The sequence below is a fragment of the Lemur catta genome, chromosome 6 (genome assembly GCF_020740605.2).
Source record: "Lemur catta isolate mLemCat1 chromosome 6, mLemCat1.pri, whole genome shotgun sequence".
Classification (NCBI taxonomy): domain Eukaryota; kingdom Metazoa; phylum Chordata; class Mammalia; order Primates; family Lemuridae; genus Lemur; species Lemur catta.
The window spans coordinates 54,685,247-54,707,564 of NC_059133.1; the positions used below are offsets into that span (position 1 = coordinate 54,685,247).

A 22,318-nucleotide genomic window follows, 5' to 3' on the forward strand; every position below is an offset into this window, starting at 1 on the left:
CAGAAGAAGGCAATTCTTCCCAGGATTGGGGGAGGAGGGGAGCATTCTTGGCCTGGAATTCCTCTGACGGAGGGGATTGTTGGTTTGATGGCCTGGGACCCCTCAGGGCTGTCCTGCGTCCCGGGTCAGGATGCGTTCTATTGATAACTGGATCTCCACTCTCCTTCCCCACGAAGATCTTGAGAGGGTCCCATTTCCTGCTATTGTAACTGGAGAAAACTATGCTCTGCTTTCTAAAGAAAATGAAATCTCCTTTTTTGGTAGTGGTAGTAGTGGGGTATTGGTCGAGGAGCAACTGAGAGTCCGCTCAATTTTCCACGAAAAAATGGAAGATGGAATAGGGGGAAGAAAGGGGAGGCTGGGATCTAAAGGGCTAGACCACCGAGGCCGAGCGGAGTTCACCGCGCAGTGAACCCTCTCAGCCGGCCACGCAGCCCACGTCCCCGGCCCCGCACCCTGTTGTCGGCCCTCCAAGCTTGGGGTCGTGACCCAGCGGAAGGCGACACCGCGCCCAGAGCGGAGCGGCGAGGAACCCGGAATCCAGAGGAGGAGCGAGCTGCCGCCGGCCCCTCAAACCTCGCCTTTGCCGGGGCTGGCCCCATTTCGCGATCATTGAGATCCTAGTTTCTGCGAGAAGGGGAGCCAAGACATCCCCCACCCCATGAAGGCAGTCGCATTTTGACCCATTCTCTGGTGCCCCGCTTCATGGGAAGCCAGAGGCCACCGGGAGCGGGAACCTAGGGTTTGGCTATTTGGCAGTGCCTCCTACGCGCTCCGTGTCAGGGTTTCTCTGCCTGGAAATTCAAATACTGTATACTTTCTTCTCCCAGTCTCTGATGCTGGAAAGAGAAGGGAGTCAGAAAGGAGTAAGTAGAAGTGACACTTCTTTTGTCTTGACCCCCATCACAAGCAGGCAGAGCAGGTTAGGGTATCTGGTAATTTTTGATGGGGACTGGAAATTTAAAACAGTCCCTTCCCCCATTATTAGGCTCTGTAACCCTATTTGCCTTCAAACCTACTCTGAGATCTTCCCTAGCCACCTTGTCTTCCCTTCTTCCTGATTTATCTGCCTGGCCTGGCAGGAATGGGCAGCAGGAAGATGGGACTGTAGGGGCCCTTGTTCCTTCCGGCATGGAGGTGCCACCTGGGCCCTGTGTTGAAAGAAGCTAGAGTGCTGACACCAGACAGAAGAAAAACCCTGAGGAGTGGAGCGAGAGTGAGATCTGAGAAGGGCTCCTGGCCTTGGCCGGCAGATGAGCAAACCCCAGGTTCGGCTTTAGTTTCCGTTCCCCCAGTCCAAAAGGGATCTGAGTTCCTTGAACTGCACAGGTTTTAAAACGTCTCAGGGATCCCTTCAGGTCTCTGGCTCAAAGAGGGCACTCTATCATTTTTAATCCTCAGGAGGCAGCTAAAACTCGGATACCCAGAACAGCCACACATGCAGCAGGGGAAAAATAAAAATGGGGCTAGTGATGCGGGGTGCAGAAAAAGCAAGCTGAGAGGGGTGGTAAGTTCCAGCAAAAAGATTGGTCAGAGGCAAAGACTTTTTTTCCCCCACCAAATCTCCCAAATGTTTATTTTGGGCCCCTGCCCATCTAGATAAATCAAGCTAACAGATTAGGAAGTTCATAAAATTGTATTCTTAGGTAATGACATCCAGAAAGGTAATAAATATTCTCTCTGCTCTGGTGGCTGCTGGAGTTGGGGGATCTTCCATCTCTTTTTCCCAGCCTGAGAGAGGTCTCTTAGAAGGGGGACATTTTAATTAGAATTAGCTCTCCAAAGGTGGAATGCCAGATAGAAGCTATGGGAAACCCAGAGAAGTGGCTTTGTGAGTGCAATATCACGCTCCCCCCAAACTGGGCAAAAAGCAGAGAAAAAGATGGTAGAATTGCCCCAGCACACTGCTCCTCCCCATCATAGTATCCTCAAGCTCAAGGACCCCTTTTGGAGTCAGTCTCCCCTAATCCTAGACAAGCAGAGAAAGGCATCCTGGCCCCAACCTCCCGGCAAACCCCTTTATTGTTTTACCTTTCCCACCACTGCCCCAATACTCACACTCACACACACACCCAACAGTGGGAAGATGTCTCTGGATTCAATCTGCCAAGTCCACGCAGGAAGAAAACTGACGCACAGATTGCAGAGAAAACTTTGTAGGAAACTTCATACAAACAGCAGCAAGAGGCTCTCAGAGAAACAAAGTGCCCCAGTTCTTTTCCCCCAGTCTCACTTTCTCAGGCTCTTTTTCTCTCCTTTTTGAGCCAAGTTTCTTCACTCCCCAGGTACACGGACTCCGCACAGAAACTACAGAAACTTCGTTTTCCCCAAGCAGAAACCGTCAGTTCACAATTGGATTTCCCGCCTTCCCTCCCAAGACCAGGAGTTGAGACAAAAATTGAGTGGCAGAGACAGAGTTTAAACTTTTGTGCTCCTCACCCCCAGAGCAGATCGAGTGCTAACTACTTACACGTCAGGGGGATTTTTGGCCTGTGGGGATCTCCCGGTGCTTGGAGAGAAGGACCTTGGAAGATTGGTGTCGCAGTTTACTGGTCTTCTTTTTACTTAGCCATTGAAGAGAGAGAGATACAATGCGCTAACAGGCATTCATGTGCCTTGCCTCTCCCATTACTCTGGGCAAGAAATCCCCAGTCCTACAAAAGCAGTGGCATCCTATCTGGAGACCAGGGGCTGAGCAAGGGCTGGCTTGGGAGGGTCAGAGATGGGGGTGGGGGAGAGGTCAGAGGCGCTGCTCAACATAAAGGCTATGGAAGAGAAAATGCTGTGTCCTCCCCGTGAACCTGGGCTGTGTCCTCCCCCCAGCCTTTCCCCACTGCTCAACTCAACTTCAATAAAAGCAGGGCCCTCAGCTTCCCAGTGAGGCTGTGGCAGCATCAGGCGGAGCAGCAGCGGGGACCAAGACTGCTGGAGCTTGGGGCCCCAGCCCAGGTTGGCCCCCTACACTCCACCCCTGCCCAGGCAGCCTAATCCCATTCTGGGTGGTCAGGTCCAAGGCAAAGTTTTGGGGACTGGGGGAAATGGAGCCCACTGGAGGGAAGGCCAGAGGCCAAAGTCTTCAAAAATTCACATGTAAGGGATTTTAGTTTTGTTTCATTTGCCAAGAATTATGAATTTCTGATGTTTCCCTTTTTTAGACCAAGGACAGAAAGAGACATACAGACAATGACTATGTGTGTGAGAAAAGAGGAAGGAGAAACAGAAGCCCATAAAGAAGGGGAAATAAAATAAGTGTCCCAACCTATTTGCTGCTTTTCCTGAGCTAGAGAATGTCCCTTCAGCAAGTTCAGGGAGAAACTTAAGAAATAAAATGAAGTGATTTTCCTCCTCCTCACTCTCATCTTTCCACTTTTGAGAGGAGAGAGATAAACTCCCCCACAGCCAAATTAGCAAACTTAAGAAAGAACTCTGGATCTTAATTTACCTCCTCCCCGGTTTCCATATTAGCTTCTTTACAGGCTTGAAAATACACCCTAGTCCATCCTTCAGACCTTCCTTCCCTTTTCCCAAGGACAGCTAGAGCCTTCCCCCTTTTCCTGCCCCAAAAGAGAGTGCCTCAAGATGATAGGGGCTACAGTCAGATTTGGTCCCTAATTCACTGATTACATAAAATAACTCCAGATAATTGTTGGCCTGTTTCCTCACACTATATGCAGCATGTTTTTCTGTCTTCAGGGTACCAGTGAGGGAGGAGAAAGTAGACCTGAAGGACTCAGATGTTCCCCCTCAACACACAGACATACATGCAATACTCCACTCCAGGTGCCAGCCAGCAAGTGGTTCAAGAGGAAATAAATCCAAAGTACACCAAACAGATTTTTACAACTTGGTCTCACCGTTGCCTTTCACTCTAAAATTTGGGGATAGAGGGAAGGGGCATCCCTGCCTCCCCTGCACACCCCAGATCTCTTCTCCCTCTCTCTTCTACTTCCAATTGCCCTTCTTCCTAAAATCTGGGTAATTTGCCTGAGAAGAAGCTCACCAACTTCCCTCCTCCTACCTTCTCCCAAGAGACAAACAAAAAATTGAGCAGGCCTTGCTTAGGGCCTGGTCTTCGGGACCGGAATTATTTGGGAACATTTGCCTTGAATTAATTATTCAAGGTAACCTAGGCCAGTTTTTTGTTTCTTTTCTTAGTCCTAAGGAAACAGCTTTTTTAAATTAATTAACTTATTTAGTTTTATTTGCCTTATTCAGGCTATCCCCAGGACCTGGGAGGCTGTAGGAGGAGGGGGTGTTTCTTGCCTCTCTCTGAGTTTCTTCGAAACACCTGGCAGGTCCATGATAAAAGTTAGGGGAAAAAGGTAAAAGTCTTTCATTATCTCCAGGCACCAGCCTTTGAGGCCTACCCATGCAAAGGGACCTCCCAGGCCTCTGGCCTCTACTTTACCCTTTTTTTTTCCAAGTCTGAACAAACAGAGAAACCATCCTGACAGGTCACTGCTGCTTCAGAATCACCAGCTCAAAACCTTTCTTCTTTTAAGGAGAACCCCAGTGTTGAGGGGATATCTTCCTTAATCCCTCATCCCAACAGAGCCCTAAAAGATGAAAACTCTACTGCTTTCTACTCCCTAAACTTGCCTTCTTGTCTACAATTAGGCAGGCCTACTTGACAGAGAAAAGGGAGAAGAGAGGAGAGAAAAATGTACAAAAAGAAGGAACTATGCCTAACTATAGAAAAGTGAGCCCCCCCCAGTTCCCTTATAAGTACCCCCAGGGGAGTCTGGCCTCTCTGAAGACTCTGAGGGAAGGGGACAGGAGAAATCAGCTGTAATTGTTCACATCCCCTATTTTAAAGATTTCTTACCTCAAACCCCTTGCTGGTTCTTCTAAGGACATTGGAAAACCAGTTGAGAGCTAAGATTTTTGTGCTTGCTTAGAGTAAACTTAGGCAACTAATAGAGAAGGCGGGATGTTACCAGGCCAGAGGAGGAGGGGGATAAAAAGAAACCATCAGACATTGACGTAAAACTAATTCACATCCACTGGTTTATTATTGATCACGGGGCATTTCACATCGACACTAAAATTCTTTATTGCAAGTTTTACAATAATCAAGTAAATTCAGTCCAAAAACACAATAACCACGATGGGGGCGGGGGGATATTCTACCTATAGACTGCCTCTCTGAACTGAAAGTTCATTTTGATTTTCTTTTGGCTCCTCAAACTGAACAGCTCTGAGAGGCTCTCCAGATGCATTTAGCTTTGTCTGCTGTCTTTGCCCCCTCTCCTCCCACCCCCCCCAATAATACAAAAGAACTTCATAGCTTTGTTCTCCTTAAAATGACTTCCCCCTCACTAACCTCCCCTGGTGCATTTTCAATGCAAAAGGCCTAAGGAAAGAGGGGGGGAAGGAGGAGGAGAAGAAGGATGAGAATTGGCTTAAAAATCTCTTTCCTTTTTTCTTTTCCTCATTTCCCCTGAAATCCACCCAAACCAGACCATCGCACCTTGCAATATATAATATTTGCAGCTTTTTTTCTTAAAAAATAAATAACCCCCCCAAATAGCCTTAAAAAAAAAAACCCAGCAGGTACCATGCTAAGACAACATCACATGCTTAAAAGGGTCCTTAACAGTGGAAGGGAGAGGAGGGCAGGGGGCTTGTTTGTTTATCTGTTTTGTCTGTTTGGAATTGACAAGGGACAAGGTGGTAGGAAGAGAAAAAGAACCAAAATATATATATATTAAATTCTATAAATAAGAGTCAATTTGTGTGTGAGGGGAGGGTGGAGGCATGGGGTGGGGGCAGGGGTGTGAGTTATGTTTTATAACCTGGTAATGTCCTCTGCCCGTTGCTGCTCCGGCGGCGTGGCGCTCTGGGAGTGGTCTTCAGAAGTGCCCGGGGTGGCTGCTGAGAGGGTGGTGGGTGCAGCGCCGGCCGGGGGCGCTGACCTGACTTTGGTGTTGGGGAGTCGGTGGTCCTTCTTCCATTTCATGCGACGGTTTTGGAACCAGATTTTGATCTGCCTCTCAGAGAGGCACAGCGAGTGGGCGATCTCGATCCTTCTCCTTCGGGTCAGGTAGCGGTTGTAATGAAACTCTTTCTCTAATTCCAGGACTTGCTGCCGGGTGTAGGCTGTCCTCGAGCGCTTGGGTTCCCCTCCGTTATAATTGGGGTTCACTGGGGGAGGGGGAGGGTAGAAGCAAATAGTGGGGTTCAGAGGCAGCAGTCTCCCCGCCCCCCACCCTCACCCCATCCTCAGCTCTGAGGAACAGGAGGAGGGAGAGGTGGAAATAAAGTCATCAAGCTAAATGGGTTATAAAGAAGTTGAAGGAAGCTGGAGACTTTGTAGTGTAATAAGAGGGGAATCCTCATTGTAACGACACTGAATTATTTATGCGCCCTTAGAAAGCGAGCATAGTTTTCACACATACATAACAGATCGTAGCACATGGCTCGGACTGCCCAGAGTAGCTAAGCCATAAAATTTATGGGGGATGTAATTACCCATTCTCGCTCGTAAATCCAGTTCAATTGTGCTAACCCAGAGTCGCTCCTGGAGAGAGAGGGGGAAGGAGAGAAAGGAGGACGGAGGCCAGAGGGGGCCGAGGAGGGTGGGGAGCGCTGGGGAAGAAGGGAGGGAGGAGGGAGCAAAAAGCAAAGTTGCCTACCCGTGCTAACGTGAATTTTTTTCATCCATGGGTAGACTATGGGTTGCTTGCTGGCAGCGCTGGAGGGATGGTCGGGGGCTGGCTGGCTGCAGGCTGGCGGGGCTGGGGACGGGGAGGCGGAGGCGCCTGAGAGAGGCGCCGGCTCGCAGAGCGGCTGTGATTTCTCGGGGTGGTGGTGGCCCGCCTGGGCCGGCCCGTGGCCTCGCGAATTGCCCGGCCCCTGGAGACTGGTGCAGCTATACTGGCGCTCAGGGTAGCTAGGGCGCGGAGGCGGTGGTGGGTACAGCTCCTGGTGGTGATGCTGGAATCCCGATTCCCTGGTCCGGCCGTAATATTCCGGACTGTGTTCAGGGATGTAGCTATTTTGCGAATATTCTTCGCATGGAGGAAATTTCGGATCGATGTAGTTAGAGTCCATCAAATACGAGCTCATGATCATTAATTTCTGGAGTGGAAAATAATTTTTCTCGCTTTGTCGTTTTTCTGCTCCATAAAGCCCTCCTACTAGCTAGCGACCCTGTAAAGTTACTTTCACCATGTGACTCCGCCGGCCAATCACACGGAGCAACCCAGTCCCCGGATAAGGAACCGAATCGCTTTATTCAAAATGTATCCAATTTTTTTGTGTGTGTGGTGGTGGTGGTGCTGGGGGTGGTGGTGATGTGGGGTTAGCTGGCAGGGGCTGGGATGCACCCGTGCACATCCCGCCAGACTGACAACCCTCCCTGCAAAAGGAGATGGGAAGCTCCCAGCTTCCCTCCAAAGACTGGGCATTGGGGGGCTGTCGTGAGGCTGTGTGATTCAGCCCCCGCCCAGGGTCTTCCCTCAGGCCTCTAGTGGGCCCCGTGAGTCTCTGCTCCTGAGTTTTTCCAGAGGTCTCCATTCATGGCGATTGTGTCTCAGTCTGTGTAGGTCACTGGGCAGCGCCCCTCTTTCGCAGGAAGAGGAAGTTGAATGAGGACTGGAGTGGAGGTTGGATGGGGAGGGTCCCAGGCTGAGCCGAGGAGGCTGGAGAGCCTGGGGTGCCCCCCCATCCAAGGATACCAGAGTCCAGCCCCCCTTCCCCATATACACTCACCCAACCCTCTGGCCATGGGGCAGGCGAGGCAGGGTCCCAGCTGGACCAGGCAGGTAGAGGCAGCGGGATGCAAATGATTCTGACGTCATTTCTGGAGGTCTGGGGATTGAGCCCCCGCTGAAGAGAGACAGGAAGTGGTTGGCAAAAGCAGAGTTCAGAAGCCTTGCCCTCCCCTGCTACCCACTGATCCTCCCTGCCCCAGCCCCAGCACAGAGGATCCCTTCTATTGCTGGCTCCTGTTTCCACTCCCCGTTCTGCCTGGCCTGCTGTTTTCTGACAACTACCTCCAAGGCTCACTCCTAAGGAGCTGGGGCAAGAAGAGCTTTTTGCCAGGAGTCAGTGTCCTGTGATAGTGCCCAGCCAAGGCCCTAAGAGTTCTTTCTCCATCCCCACAGAGAACAGACCTAGCTAAGAGGGAGGCCTATGTGGGTAGAGCCTGCTTGCTTCCAGTTAGGGACAGTATCTGTGTAACACGTGTGTTTACATGTAAACACGTATTCCCAAGGGCCCCGCTCCAGGCTGCCTTCCAAAAACGGAGGGGTGAGCTCACCAAGCTGGGGAGGCACAGCAGGCCTTGGGGGCCTCCAGCCCCTTCCCACCCCCTTGCCTCTTTCTGCCACCCACTCACAGTAATACCCTGATGGGGGGGCAGGGCCATTGAGGAAGGAGGGGGCAAGGAAGGGCTGCTTTACCAACCGCCCCCCCCAGCTAGGGGTGGCTGTGTCATGCCACCAATTCCAATTAACTGATCGCCCATAACTCAGAGTTGGGGGGGTAGCAGAGGGGAGAGCCCAGGGAGGGAGCCAGGTCCCCTTGTTGTACTTGATAACAATTATAGTTTAAAATCATAGCTTGCCGGGGCTCAGCTATATTTTACTTGATAACAATAAAAGTGACACATAAAGTTAACTGTTTATGTTTTATTTATTAGACTAAATCTGCCAGCGGTGGTAGGAGCGCTTGCCTCGTCGCTACAGCTTTTATAGGGCTGTAAAACGTCATAAATCAGTCTCGCGGAATCGCCCGCACTCTTTGTGTCGGCGGCGGCGCGGGGCTGGCGGCCGCTGGCTGCCTGCTCCCTCCTTTCCACGAAAAGTCGTAATGTGATTTTTTTCCCCTCTGATTTTATTATTATGATCGCCGCCGTGATTAGTCAATCTACCTTTAATTCGCCGCCCTACGCTGCCTCCTCCCAGCCCAGCCTGGTTGACACTTGAATAAGTACCTTTTAAAACGGCATAACAACTATTTGAGGGTTTAATTAGAACATCTGCAATTAAGGGAATGAGGAAGGGAAAGGGGAAAAAAAAGTAAAGCCCTTGTGAGAGGGAGACTGAAGGCGAGAGATTCCCAATCTTCTCGCCACCTTTGGGATGTGGGAGAGGGTCCCCACTTCCAAATTAGGGCTCTCCCTGAGGGCTGGAATGAGAGGGAAACTGGGCCACAGGTCTGCCCAAAGGGGACCGATTCTCAGCCTGAGCCCCGCCCCCTTTCATCTTCCAATGCTTCGGCCCCCACCCCCACCCCAGGCTTACCAGAGCTAGTGCTTAGCCCCTCAGGAGCTGGTGCTTGGGGGTCCCTGGTTACCCCCTCCCCAAGAGAACAGTGCCCCCCACCCCACCCCACCCCCGTCACCGTCACCGTCACCGGGCTGCTTGAAGGAACAGGGGTTCCCTGGAGGTCGACCATCTCCCATGGGAGATCTCCAAATTCCCAGAGTTGGTTGAGAACCCTTGCTCACTCCTGTACCGGACCCTCTGTGTGTGAGACCAGCTGGTTTGATTGGAAGAGGAACTTTAGACCCTGAGTGAGGGAGTGAGCGGAAGCTGCTGCTTTCTTGGTAGTGGTTTGGAGTTGTGTGTTTTCTTTTTTTGTAATTACTGGTGGTGGGAGTGAGTTCATTATGAATTGCTGGAAGAGGGCAAAGGGAAACCAATGCTGAATTCTGATGTCTGAACTATAGCCCCAGACTGGCCCATGGAGAGGGCTCTGGTAGGGTGGGGGGAGGGTTGATAATGGGGCAGAAAGCCTTCTGGCCCCACTCCCAGTCTCCCTTCTAGGCCTGCACCTGGATGTGGCTGCCCCACCCCATCCCAGCTGTGAATATTCTCTTGCTCCACCTGGAAAGGTGAACTGTCGGTGGCTCCCCACCTCCCAGCCTTCACAGGCACCTTCTACCAGCCCTGTCTCCACCTCAACCCTGTTTTTTTCAATCTTCACCTTTCTGGACTTGTTAGGGAGTTCTCCCATCACACCCCCACCCCCAAGTTTCTGAGCTCCTGCAGGTGGGTTGAGTAGACCCACTTGAGCCAGTATGAGTGAGTAGACCACAGAGGGTTCAGACACCTCAAACTGAATGTCAAGTCTGTCTTTGGTTATTATGGTTAAATATATATGCATACATACTATTAATATTTATTAATATATTAAATGCCTCCTTATGCAGCCATAAATATGTGACGTTCTCATTCCAGGTTTGTACAGCTAATTCAACAAGCACATCCGGAAAGTGAAATCTCAGAGATTCCCCCAATGCACCCACACTCATCAACATCATTTACAAAAAACAAAAACAAAAACAACTCCCTTTGGGCTCCTATAGCTTAATAGGAAGGAAGTCGCCTATCACATGGGTAAAATACCATACACATACATACAAACATTTTTACCTGGATATTATAACAAGCACAGAAATAAAATCCTTTCAGAGGGCTTCTGCACTTAGCAATGGCTTAATTGGGATGAGGAGGGGGGTACTAAGCAGCTCTGGCCTGTGATGAATCCTTGTATCTGGTCCTATCTTCTTTTGTGCTTCTCCCTCCTGCCTCCTGCCTAGCCAGCCCAAGGACTTCCACCTCCGTTCTGCCTTCCACCTTTGTCCCAATCTTAGTTTCTATTTTTTCTGACCACCATTTGCCAGCATCCAAATGCTCTCTGCACACTGTCCCCTCACCCCATCTCCTTTCTAAATTTTGATCTGGATTCTCTTTTGGAAACATGTTTCAGTACAAAGCGCTTTCCCTTCTGACACCGCTGAAGAAAAATATGTGTCCATTGTGTGTGAGGCCTTATTGTGCCTGGATTACCATACTGACCGTTGGATAACCCATATTCCTCCCCTCCCCAGTAACAAGCTGCTGGCTGAGAGAGCTCAGCAGCTCCACAGATTCTGTGCTGCATTGAAATCTCACCTTTCCTTGGATTTTCTGAGGGAGAAAAATAAATGGGAGAACCAATTCAGGATTTGGAGGGCAAAAGAAAGGAAAACGATTGTCATTCCCTTTCCCACTCTTTTGAAGTTCAGGTTTTTTTTTGTGTGTGTGTGCCTATGTGTGTTGTTGTTTTAGGATTAAAATTGCAAGATGTCTCTTTCCTTTTCCTCAAATAAGTTGACTTTTAGATGGTATGCAATCAGGCAATTCATTTCATTTTGATTTGTTTTCCTCTCAGCAACTTGAAAACCCCAAACTAAATCAAGACTCTTATCACATTTTTTTCTTTTGTGTGTGTGTGGATATATGTGTGTTTTTGTCCCTTTCTAATGCCAGCAGGCAGGGCTAATGTATGCAAAAGAATATGCAAATGCTTAATTGATTTTTTCTTAAATCTCTTGTCAGTAAAAGTAATGAATTAGTCTAAAATGATTTTAATAACCCGGATGTGTCACAAGAAAATACTCAACCTTATTTTTCCTCCTGGAATCGCTTATAGTCTCAAAAAAAAAAAAGCAATCATGGAATGTTAATTTGCCCCCTTTAAAATATTAAAGATGAATTTCTCTTGTTTGTTCAGGGACCATAGGCAAGGTCCTCTCATGGATTTCCCCCGCCTTGCCTTGCCTTCCTTGGAATTCAATTTTCCTCAAATCTCGTTTAAAGTGGCTTTTTAAAAAGTGGCCGCATTTTAATATTGGTTAGACAGAGTGACCTGCATTTCACCTCGGGTGTTTGACTTGTTCCAATAGGTCACTGCCATGGGGTTATTGATGGGGAAACTCCATTGAAATTTGTCTCTTCGCAAATGGCCTTTAGATCTTCCAGCGAGTTCAATAACTAGTTATAATGTGGAAGGGGAAAAATGAAGGCCCTGGGCTAACGAATTTGATGTTTCATTTTTATGCTGGAGAAATTGTTAGTTAGAGGTTGGGTTCTCCACCCCCTTTCTTGCTCATCCTGGCCTCACTGACCCCCACCCCCATTCAAGACTGCTGGATTATATCCCCTTTAAAACTTGAGTTAGGGTGTCTCTTTCTCCCTTTGATGCAAGCTCTAATTCTTCTTATTATGAATATTATTATTTTTGAAAATTCTGACATGTGGATGCAGGAAGCTTGCACTGCTGGAGGTTTGTAACCTGAACTTTCTTGTTGAAGGAGGAGGACTTTTACTTTTAAAAGAGACTAAATGTGATTTGAAAAGATCTAGAAATTAGGCTGGCCTTAGGGTAGTTTATGGAGGACTCCCTGGCTTGGTACTCTCAGAATTAAGGAGTCCATAGGAAGCTGGAAACCCTTTTGGGAGTTGATGAGGGCATCGCAAGGTGCCGTAATCTGTTCTTGGCCTCTGAGCTGCCGGGAGACCCGTGGGATTAGGCACCCAAGACCAAGGAAGGCAGAGACTGGAAAAGGCTAAGGATGGAGAGAGAATTCCATGGAGCAGGCAAGGGAATCCTGGATCCCCTCCACAGTCTGATTCAGAATTCATGGGGACTTGGCGAGTAACCGCTTGCGGAATTCTGCACAAGGAAGGTGCTCCGGGAAAGCTCAATGTGTGAAGACCATGCATTTAGTGAACTGGAGAGAGCAAAGGAAAACCATAGCGGGTGATGGGCATTTTATAAGGATTCCCTTTTACTGCAGTTCTCAAAGAATGGGAGAGGAAAGGACAGAGGAAGGGAGTGAAGGTCTTTATTTTGTTCTCCCCAATCACAGCCAAGTTGGGGAACCCTTAACTCCAGAGATCCCACTGTGAGAAAGGACTTTGTAGAGTGCCCGTCTGCTCGGGCTGACCCAGCCATACCAGATCATTACCATTATTAACCTTACTAACAACAAGAACATCTTCCCCTCACAAAACACAGCTCTCCATGTCCCTTATTTTCTCTTTTTCTAGGAATTGCTCTTTCTCCTTTCCTGCCCAGAGTGGTCCAGTTTGCTCAGCTCCAAGTTCCCCTTGAATAAGCTCACCCGCCTCGCATATCCCTTCCAAGCCTCGGCCCATAGATTGGAGTCATTCCAAAGGCAAGCTTTGAATCCTGGGTTGGGGGAATCAAGGCCAAGGGAAATGTGTAAGTGCCTGAAACTAGGGTACCACCTCCCACCGTCCCCTCAAACCTGGAGGCAGCATCTTGATGCCACCTGGGTTCTCAGACAAACTTGCCTCGGCAAATTCGTGGCACCACTGGGATCTGGGGAACAGCCTTCAACTGCAACTGCACGTCCTCAGTCCCTTAAAAATGGGGAAGCCGGAGAAGGGGCTATCGTCGGCTTCAGAATCCGGCCTGGGAGAGGGCACACAGGCTGCTCTTCCCAGCCAAGCGGGAATTAATAGCGATCTGTTATAAACTTCCTCGCGGCCCCTCCGCGCGCCCTAGTCGCGGTGGGCGAGCCACATCCCCAAACCCTCGCCCGCCTTGGCCCGCACCTTGGCCACCTCCTCCGAACCCGGGACCTCGCCCCCTCCCTGTTTTAATTACGTGATTGATTTTCGCTTTGGCCGCCTCAGGACGCCTCTGCTTCCGACTGTTTAAATCTTTCGGCTCCCTTTATGTATTTCCGAGTCCTCCTGACGGGCTGTAATTTAGAGACTGCCGCTCGGGTGGCCGATGCGCACCGCGCGGCCCTGGTCCGGGTCCCGGGCTGCTGCCTCGCCCTACACTCCAACGAAATGGTCCTCCCCGCGGGTTCGGCCGCGCCAGGTCTGCAGCAGCCCTACGGCGCGGGGCTCTCCTACTTGGTCCTGCCCATTCGCTTTTCTGAATTATTTTGTGCTCCGTTATTCTCTGATAGAAAAATGTTCCCTGTTTGGGTTATCACTTCCTGCCTGGCCTCGGTGCTGGGCTCTCCGCGTTCCTGCGTTTTTCTCTTCACCCGAATGAGATGTGTATTAGAAGGTCTGGATTGAGACGGAGGAAGCACGACGCCTGGCTACGGGCTTGCAGGGAGCTGGAGCCCCTTCCCCCAAACACCTGGGCCCTGCGCCGGCTGGCGAAAAGCGCCAGGAGAAGCGAATTCGGCCACAACTTTACGCTACTAAGCGCAAGAGTGGGACCGCAGGGCTGGAGATCCCTGCCACGACCCCTACCCCGCAGTAGGCGGTTGGAGCTGATTTTCACTCCACAACCCCGGACAGAGACCCCCTCACCCTGGCAGCGCCAGCGGGCAGCGGGCAGCAACCTTGGGGTGGCTGCGGGCACCTACGTCCAGGAACATGCTGGTCAGCCCTCTCCATCCGAGGGATTGAAGGTGAGGGGAAAGAGCGGAGGAAGTTTATGAGAAGAGTAGATTTATGGTGGAGAGAAAAGAGAAAGACAAGAAACAAGGAAAAGAAGCCCCTTCTCCCACCGTGGCTGACCTCTTTCTCTTTTTTCTCCCCAAACCGCTGGTTTTTGCTTACATTTTCATCTATTTACAACAAATAAACACTACTCTGCTTATTCTCCCATGTCCTGTTCATTCTTTAATCCTTTCTAAAGAGGCAGCAATGAGTTACTATTAGCAGTATTTTATTATTATATATTTTTTCTTTCAGAGAGAGGAGGGGATTGGGAATGTCGCCGTCACTGGGGAAGAAGTTCAGCGAAACTTGAGTTGGTCACAACCTTCTCCCAATCTCCGGACCTACAACACCCCAATTCTTGACCCCCTAACCCCCTTCCCCCACAGCAATGTTGCCGGGTAAATAAGAGTCTGCCTGCCTGGCTATTAGGATTCTGGAGACGTTGGCATCTGTAGCAATCATTAGTCAAAGCCGCTGAAGCCAAAGGAGCCGAGGAGTTGGACAGAAAAAATCTTGGAAATGATATACAGGAGCCGCCAAGGCATCAATCCCAGCCGATAAGAGCGGGGCTGCTGGGAGCGAGGCGTCCGCTTAATTGGGCCCCGGGCACCCAGAGCAACTGGAGAGGGGGAACCTAAGGGTTGTGCAGTGGCCCTGGCATCATTTGGGTCCCCTACAAAAATAGCTGGGGACTTGAACAAGCTTTTATCCACATTTCAAAGACCCAGTTGGGGATGCCAGGGACATCTACGAGCCTCTGTCAGCCTCTCACCCCAGGAACCAAGAGGAACTGGGCTGGAGGACCCTCTCCTTTCTTCTTTCCCCCTTCTTTTTAGTGGCTGTCTTGGGAGGTCCTACAGGTAGGGGAGCCTGGCCTGGGACCTCAGGTCATAGAGACAGCCTAGAGGGAGGCTGTGATCCCTAGAGTGGGCTTTCAGGGGGCAGATAACTCAGTTGGACTAGACTTGGAGATAACCTTGGAAGGAGCGACAGAATTACTCACTTTAGTAAGCCCAACATCTGAAAGATATTTGTTCCCCAGCCCCACTCACCTGATATCTTTATAGATCACAGAGACAGACATAGAGAGGGAGACAGAGATGCAGTAAGTTTAAGTCCTTCTAGAGGAAGATCTATGCCCCTACACCTAGAAATATGTGTTATGGAACCATCTCTAAACATATGTTCAAATATTTCAGTTTGTAGCAAAACTGCGCTATTTTGTGGATCAGGATCCTTGAATAAATCTAGATAAAAATTTCAGAATAGAGATGGAGCAACACACACATAGTTCTTTCCAATCAAGAAAAAAATTCCCAAATATTCACTTAGGTATTTAGAGAGAACTGTACTAAATACATCCTAGCCTATATATCCAATCACTATAAAAAGATTGGTAATGTGCACACAAGAATTTGACAGAGGACTGTTATGTTCACTATGGATCTATAAATCTAAAGATCTATAAATCTGCATTTAAATGTGGAGCAGAGAGGGGTGTAAATCATACATCCTGATATAGGCATAAAATGATCTATATAAATACATGTTCACATATACAACTATAGGAGTGCTCGACACTCTATAGAAAGTACTTGCATAGAGTCTTAGGAATGGGGAGGCTTCTCTAGTGGTTGTGAGTTTGGGGTGTCCCAGACCAGACTTTTCTGGGAAATGGATGAGGGCAAACTAGAGTCTTTGTAAGTATACTAAGAGGTCCCAGGAACTGATATAATCTGTGGCCTCATTTCTAGCAGATAAGGGCATTTCACTAGCAATGGCTATGAGCCCTGATGCCTGGGCCTGAAAGTGTTCTCTCCTATCCTAGCCTGAATTCAAGCTGAAGTAGAAGGCTCCTCCATTCTTTTTCCTTCAGCACCATAGCCTAAAGCTAAGGTCCCTAAGGGAGGGACCTATGATGGGGGTGGGATCTTTAGGAGAGGAAGGCCATTATCATTAGAAAATGGAGTTATTTATGTAAAATATTATTTTGTTTGGAGACACCTTGGTAGAGAGAAATGTGAGAAGGCTGCAGGCTTTCATTCACATACCCCTGCACCCATCTTAATCACATAAAACCCAGTCACAGAGTGCAGAGAGTTTCCTCCATTCATAGGGTACTAGATGGAGTCTCCATATGCCTCACTCCCATCTCCTCTCTTTCATGCCTCCCTGAAGTCCCACCTTGTCTAAAAGGAGTTTGGAGCTTAGGCAAGGTTGACAGGGAGACATGAACCCCAGAAGAGAAGAGGAGCCCTTGGACTCATGGTATCTACAGCCAGGCTCAGAAACTATTTGCCTTCAATGTTAGTTCCTTTGTGACTGAGCGGTTGGGTGACCAGGGTCTACATGGACAAAAGGAAATGAAAGGTTGTATGATTTTTTTGGGGGGGGGGGAGGGGGAAACATTGAGGAGGGAAAATCATCAAATAGCTCCCCCTTTTAAAACTGGAGGCAGAGGATTTAGGAGGCTCTAGAAATCCTTTTATTTTTCTCCTTTAGCTTACTGAGGAAGGGATGCAAGGAGGGGGCCTCAGGTGGGCTTAGGGAAGTGCAATCCAATGTAGCTGGCTGGCTTGGGGGAAGAGCAATTTACAAAGCAAAACCTCAGATGCTACTTCCTGAGGAGTCACCAGATCAAAACAGCCTCCTCTAGGCATTTATGACCCATCACTACTCCCAACAGGAAAACATCCTCAATAAAACCTCAGCCCAGGCAGAAGGGGAAGGGAAGAGACACAATGTAAAAGGGGGACCTGACACTTACTCCCTTTGTGTACACACACACACACACACACACACACACACACACACACACACACACAAGCAAACACACACACACCCTGGGTTTTCCAGCCAGAAAGTTGATGTTTTAAGGAAGTATTTACTAGACAAGATTTTTTTCCAATGTCTGAGTAAATATGCAACCCTGATAGGTTTGTAGTTTGAGCTTGGAACAGCAGAGAAGGAGGATTAGATCCAGTAAGATTCTGGCCTCCTAGTCCCCTTATGGTCCTCCAAACTGCCACAACTCAATCTAGGGCAACAAGACACTAAAGGTCACCAAGAACCTTGCTGCCACCATCCATGGAGGCTGCTCCAGGGTTTGGGTTTTCCAGGGAGGCAAAAGGAAGGAAATTCAATGGCTGCCCATGGCTGCAGAGGTGGAGGTGTGGTGGGGAGGGGAGGACAAATGGTTTCCAACCTTGGCTGATAGGAAGAATGGGGTGGGCAGGAAAGCGCGGGAGTTGGTTCCAGGGTGGTTTACTGTGTCCAGCCCAGGCTTCTGATCTCTATCACACTTGGGCATGTACAAATATTTCCCTGTGTTCAGGTATTCTGGTGTTCAGGGCCAGGGGCTGGAGGAAATGAGGATCTTTAGAGAGCAAAAGCAAGCCTGTTCCACCTCCCTGAGACCTGTTGTGCAGTGCTGAAAGGATCCCAGGTAACTCAGCCACACATTCCTCTTAGCCCATATAGGGTTGCAGATCATGGTGGAACTTTGTACACATGTGCAGGTGTGGAGAAGTAGCCTTCTCCCTGCACCAGTTCCCTAGCATGCCCAGAGTCTTCTATTCAATCTCTTACCATAGCTTCTAAGGTGTGGTCCTCAGAGTCTGAACAGGGTCCTGAATAACCTACTCCAACTTTCTCAAGTCCCACATTGCACAAGCACACACACATACATACATACACACACACACTCACACACTCCCTGCTTCCTCCTGGGTATCTCTGTTTCTGTTTTGCCCCTCAGTGAGCCTTAGGAATGGGAAAGGGAGATGAATTCAAGGGTTCTGTAGGGCTCAAAGATAAACAGATCTCTGTCACCCAATTCCTCAGCCCAGACCCTGGCTGGTGACTCCTTGGGCTCCTGTGGTCCCATCAACGCAGCCAGGGGAGATATTATCAGAGCAGACACACCACTGTAGGGTTACAAGGTCCCAATGAAAGGGGTGGGGAGGAGTGGGAAGGGATAAGGCTGTCTTGGCCCTCTAATGGCCTAGTCTTCTCCTTAAATGGAATCCCTAACCCAAAAAGCCCTGCCTTGGTATCCTGATTCCAGATTTTCTTTCTTCTCCACCTCAGAGGGATTCAGAGGCCCTAGTCCCGCCAAGGAGGGGGCTCAAAGTGGTGGTGTTTGTCTCCCCAGCAAAAAAGAGACAGAATTAAATCCCCAAATAAGGATGTTTCAGCATGTTCCCCTCTCAAAAACTCAGCCCAAAGCAGTTATAGACAGGGATAGTCAAAGACATAAAGTTTACTAGGATATTAGAACGGGTTGAGGCACTCTGATAAAATCTCTCTTTCTAGTGCCTGCATGGACAGAAACCAATCTCCCCCATCTGTCTTTCCTTACCCCTCAAGGGATCTGGTAAGCCCAGTGTGAGAAGTCCACACTGAGAGTTGGTCTCAGACAGGGCTACCACACCATCCACTAGGGAAAAGTGAGTGTGTGCTTTAACTCTAACTCATAAAAGAGAGAAATGGAGCAGTATGGTTAAAGGCAACTTGGGATGTAGGGGCTCAGTGGTTTCTGAGAAGAGCTGCCCTATTTCTGTCTTTTCATCCTAATCTTTCCCACCTGGCCTGTGGCATTTTCCCCAAACCAGCCCCACCCAGAAGACAAACAAGCGGGGGGGGGGGGGGGGTGTTGACAAAGCCCAACTCAGACTGGGTTATCCCTCCCACTCTTGCACTCTTAATGCCCCCAGAGGAAGGCTTAGAAGTTCAGGTGGCACAGTCCATCAGAACTCCTGCCCCTTAACTCAAAGAAGGCTAAGAGAGCAGGAGAAGGGGAGGAGGAAAGAACCCAACCAGAAAATTAACCCTGAAACAAAGCCCGGGAAACAGGGCTGGGGGAGAATGCCTGGGTCTGGTCTCACCAGTGGATTGGCTGAGGGCCTAGCCCAAATATTCAGGAAACACAAGCATTTCTGTCATACATGCATACTCTCTGTGCCATCAGATGCTCTTGTTCAGAAACAGTTTCTCAGCCATTGCTTGTTCTGACACAACCCATGGAAATCATAGACACTGAAATCCACACATTCAGTGTAGCTGTGTTCTTTGGTAGTTATTGGCCATGCCATAGGATCATTGCTTAGTCTATTATTACTATGGTCATATCTTGTTAAAAGAACGGAAGGGAAAGGGACTTAAATCTATCACCTGTTTAATATGAAGGGTGAGGAGGGTCCTAATTCTCTGTGCTTATCCTTTCCCAGAACCCTTCACTTCACTGGCTCAAAGTTATTTGACAAATTAGAGGTACCAAACATCCAATTTTCAAAAAATTTTCCTTTTGCTTCCTTTCCCAACCATGCTTGCGGCAGTTTGATAAAGCTAATGGCTCCTGGAGCATTTCCAGAAAAATAAATCAAAAGGGCTCCTCTAATTGCCCCACCTGCCCTCATGAGGCTCAGAAGAGAATGGAAACCTGTGAAAGCTAAGTGTATAGGGAATAATGACAGCCCGAATTTGAATTCAGGGCTGAAGTTCATGTCCACATTTGCTCTATAGTTTAATTTAGAGTTTATATCCATAAAGCCCAGAGAATTGGGTAGGATATTGTTGGCAAACATGGGAATAATGCAGAGAATGCCTCCAAAACTCCAGATCCTTGTACAATTGAGATTGACTTCCAGATACAACTTTGTCAGGAACTGTGGACACAAGCCCAAGACTCCTCAGAGCTGGTTCAGGGACAGAGGAGGACAGAATATGTTCTGTATCACTCCTGCCCTCCAAATCTGAGATAGGGCAGACCCAGACACTGGGGGAAGGGGTGTGGTAAGGGAGAGGGGGAAGAGAAATGGAAAGGAAGAAATAAACAGAGACCCAAGTACTGTTTTGCTGATTGGTTGCTGGGGGGCATGTGACCCTGCTTAGCACATTCCTGATTGGTTGCTTGACCTCTTCTAGGGTTAAAGACCTAGGAACAAAATTAAAAGCTTTCTGAGTTGGCTCAGGCACCTTGGCACCTGACTGCCTGCCCCGCCAACCCAGAGATACTGGGTTCAGGGAAGGCTTCGGGAAAACCAAGAATCTCTTTTATGTGTTTGTCCTGTTTCCAGGTGGGACTGACAAAACCATAAAAAACTGAGACAAATTATTTGAGGGGAAGGAGGATCTATTACCACAGGAAGAGGGGGTGGTATTTAAAAGGAACTTTTGAGCCTAAAAAAAGGGGGCGAGGAAGTCATTGAATGCCCAAGAGACGCTGTGTAAATCTATAAACATAGAAACACACTCATTCGCCCCTCTACACCGAGAGAGAAAGGACTGGGACTGAGATTTGGCCAGGATTCAGGGAGACTGGTGGAGTCTTGCCTGGGTGTGGGACTTTGGCCCTGGCTAAATTCCTGGTTAAAGACCACTGGACCCATTCCCTAGGGCTCTGGAGAAGCTGAAGGGAGGGGAGGAGTCAGGGAAACTCCCATCTCCCTACTGCTTGGATTGGAAAGTTTCCAGAAACCCTCAAAATCACAGACTAACAGGGAGGGGAGACTCAAGAAGTTCGGATAATGAGGAGGGAGAACCTGAGAGTTAATTTTTTGAATGGGCTACTGGAGAGAATTCTCTGAGATTTTAAGGCTTCCCAGGGAAATAAAGGTGTCAATGAGGAGGGTAGGGGAGGCTGAATCTTGGCATGAAACTGAGACCCAGACAGTGGCCTCAGAAGAGTCCTCCACTCACCAGCCCCGGGCTCCTCACGAAAGTCAGAGACCACTAGACTGAAGCATGGGGCTCAGCTCAGACTCTCCATGTCCTTGGGCCTCTGTCTCCCTCTGCCCTCGGAGTCTGCCTGGGCTATCCCTCCCTCCCTGCTTGATTCCACTTTTTCCTCAGTCCCTTGGGCAGCAGAGGCTATGCTAACAGCCTTCCCTCCCCATCCCCCAACCGCACCTCTCCACAAAACAGGTACCAGGACACCCTTGTGCCCCATGGCACTCCTCCCTTCATGAAGGTGCAGACCTGGCTCTTGATCCCTCTGCTCCCCTTTCCTTTCCTGAAGCCTGGAAAAGTTGCCCCCACCATGGGCCCGCTGGCCTTCAGCCCTGCTCTGGAATGGAACCCCTCCCAATTCATGGCGGTCCTGTGGAACAACCTGAGTTCACAGGATGTCACTTTCCTGGCTTATCTCCCGGTGGCGGTGGCGTGGCGCTTGAGGAAGGGTTATGCACTCACAGGTCTGGAGGACACGTGCCTCCTATGCCCAGTGTCTCTGCTGCTCCTTCCTAGAAACCTGAAGGGTGCCCCCGCCTGAGGACTGCCCCCAGGGTACAATGCTCAGAGGCCCCACCCCCCACCCCCGTCCGCTCCATCCCCTAGGAGCTACTCTCTCCTCAGGGTTAGGGTTTTTTCCCAGTTTAGCAAAGACGTTGCCTGCACTGTTTTACCCATCCAATATGCATTTACAATCCACCCACAGCAGGAAGCTCTAGGCCTCCTAGGGCCTGGTTTTACCTGAGGCAAGGGCCAGGGAGGCCAGGAAGACCTCAGCGGCTAGAGGGAGGGGGGAAACATGAAACCGCACTGGCTCCAGACAGACTAAGACCGCGGAGTACGGAGGCTGTGATAGCTGCCCAATACTTTGGGACTCCTAGGTTCAGCCGACCACCTTTAAGATGCTTCTGCCAGTTCAGGCAGCAGCAGCCTGTGGGCTCAGAAGCCACAAAGCCCCCCATCCCTGCCTTTCTCCCCAGCTTCGCACTCTGCCTGGATTCTGGGCCACTGGCCAAGGGCTGAACTCACCCCTCCCTGGAACAGGGGGCCCTTGAGGCATTTTGCACTTGTGTCTAGAGTTTACACACGCCTACAAAACACCAAACACCCGTGTCTCCTGCTCAGGCTTTCTTCTCAGCTGAGAGGGGGTCAGGAAGACCTGGCCAAACTCTAAAGAACCAAGGCCTCTCCCTACCCCAGTTGACTTGCAGTCGGAGGGAATCAGGGTTGGGAAGGAGAGAGCTGGCCTGGGGAGACAAGCTCTCCCATCGTCCTACTTAGCGGCTGCTTTTCTTCTCCCACCCCAGCCTGGGGAGGCCTGGGGAGGCCTTTTCCCCTCCCCCTAATGAGTGGGAACTGCCTTGTATCAAGTGGGGGAG

The 22,318-nt window shown here is 49.6% G+C and overlaps 1 protein-coding gene across 2 annotated transcripts; it reads right to left on the reverse strand.

Moving 5' to 3' along the window:
* Positions 1-4,984: 4,984 nt before the first annotated feature.
* HOXC4 (homeobox C4) lies at positions 4,985-8,346 on the reverse strand. 2 transcript variants are annotated; one of them, XM_045553818.1, is made up of 3 exons: positions 7,714-8,346; positions 6,636-7,080; positions 4,985-6,144 (listed from the first exon to the last, which is right to left on the reverse strand). In XM_045553818.1, the coding sequence occupies exons 2-3, from the start codon at positions 7,072-7,074 to the stop codon at positions 5,789-5,791; spliced, it is 795 nt and encodes a 264-aa protein (XP_045409774.1). In that variant the 5' UTR covers positions 7,075-7,080; positions 7,714-8,346; the 3' UTR covers positions 4,985-5,788. The 2 variants fall into 2 exon arrangements, with proteins under 2 accessions (XP_045409774.1, XP_045409773.1); XM_045553817.1 differs by lacking the exon at positions 7,714-8,346 and having other exon boundaries at positions 6,636-7,699.
* Positions 8,347-22,318: the final 13,972 nt, after the last annotated feature.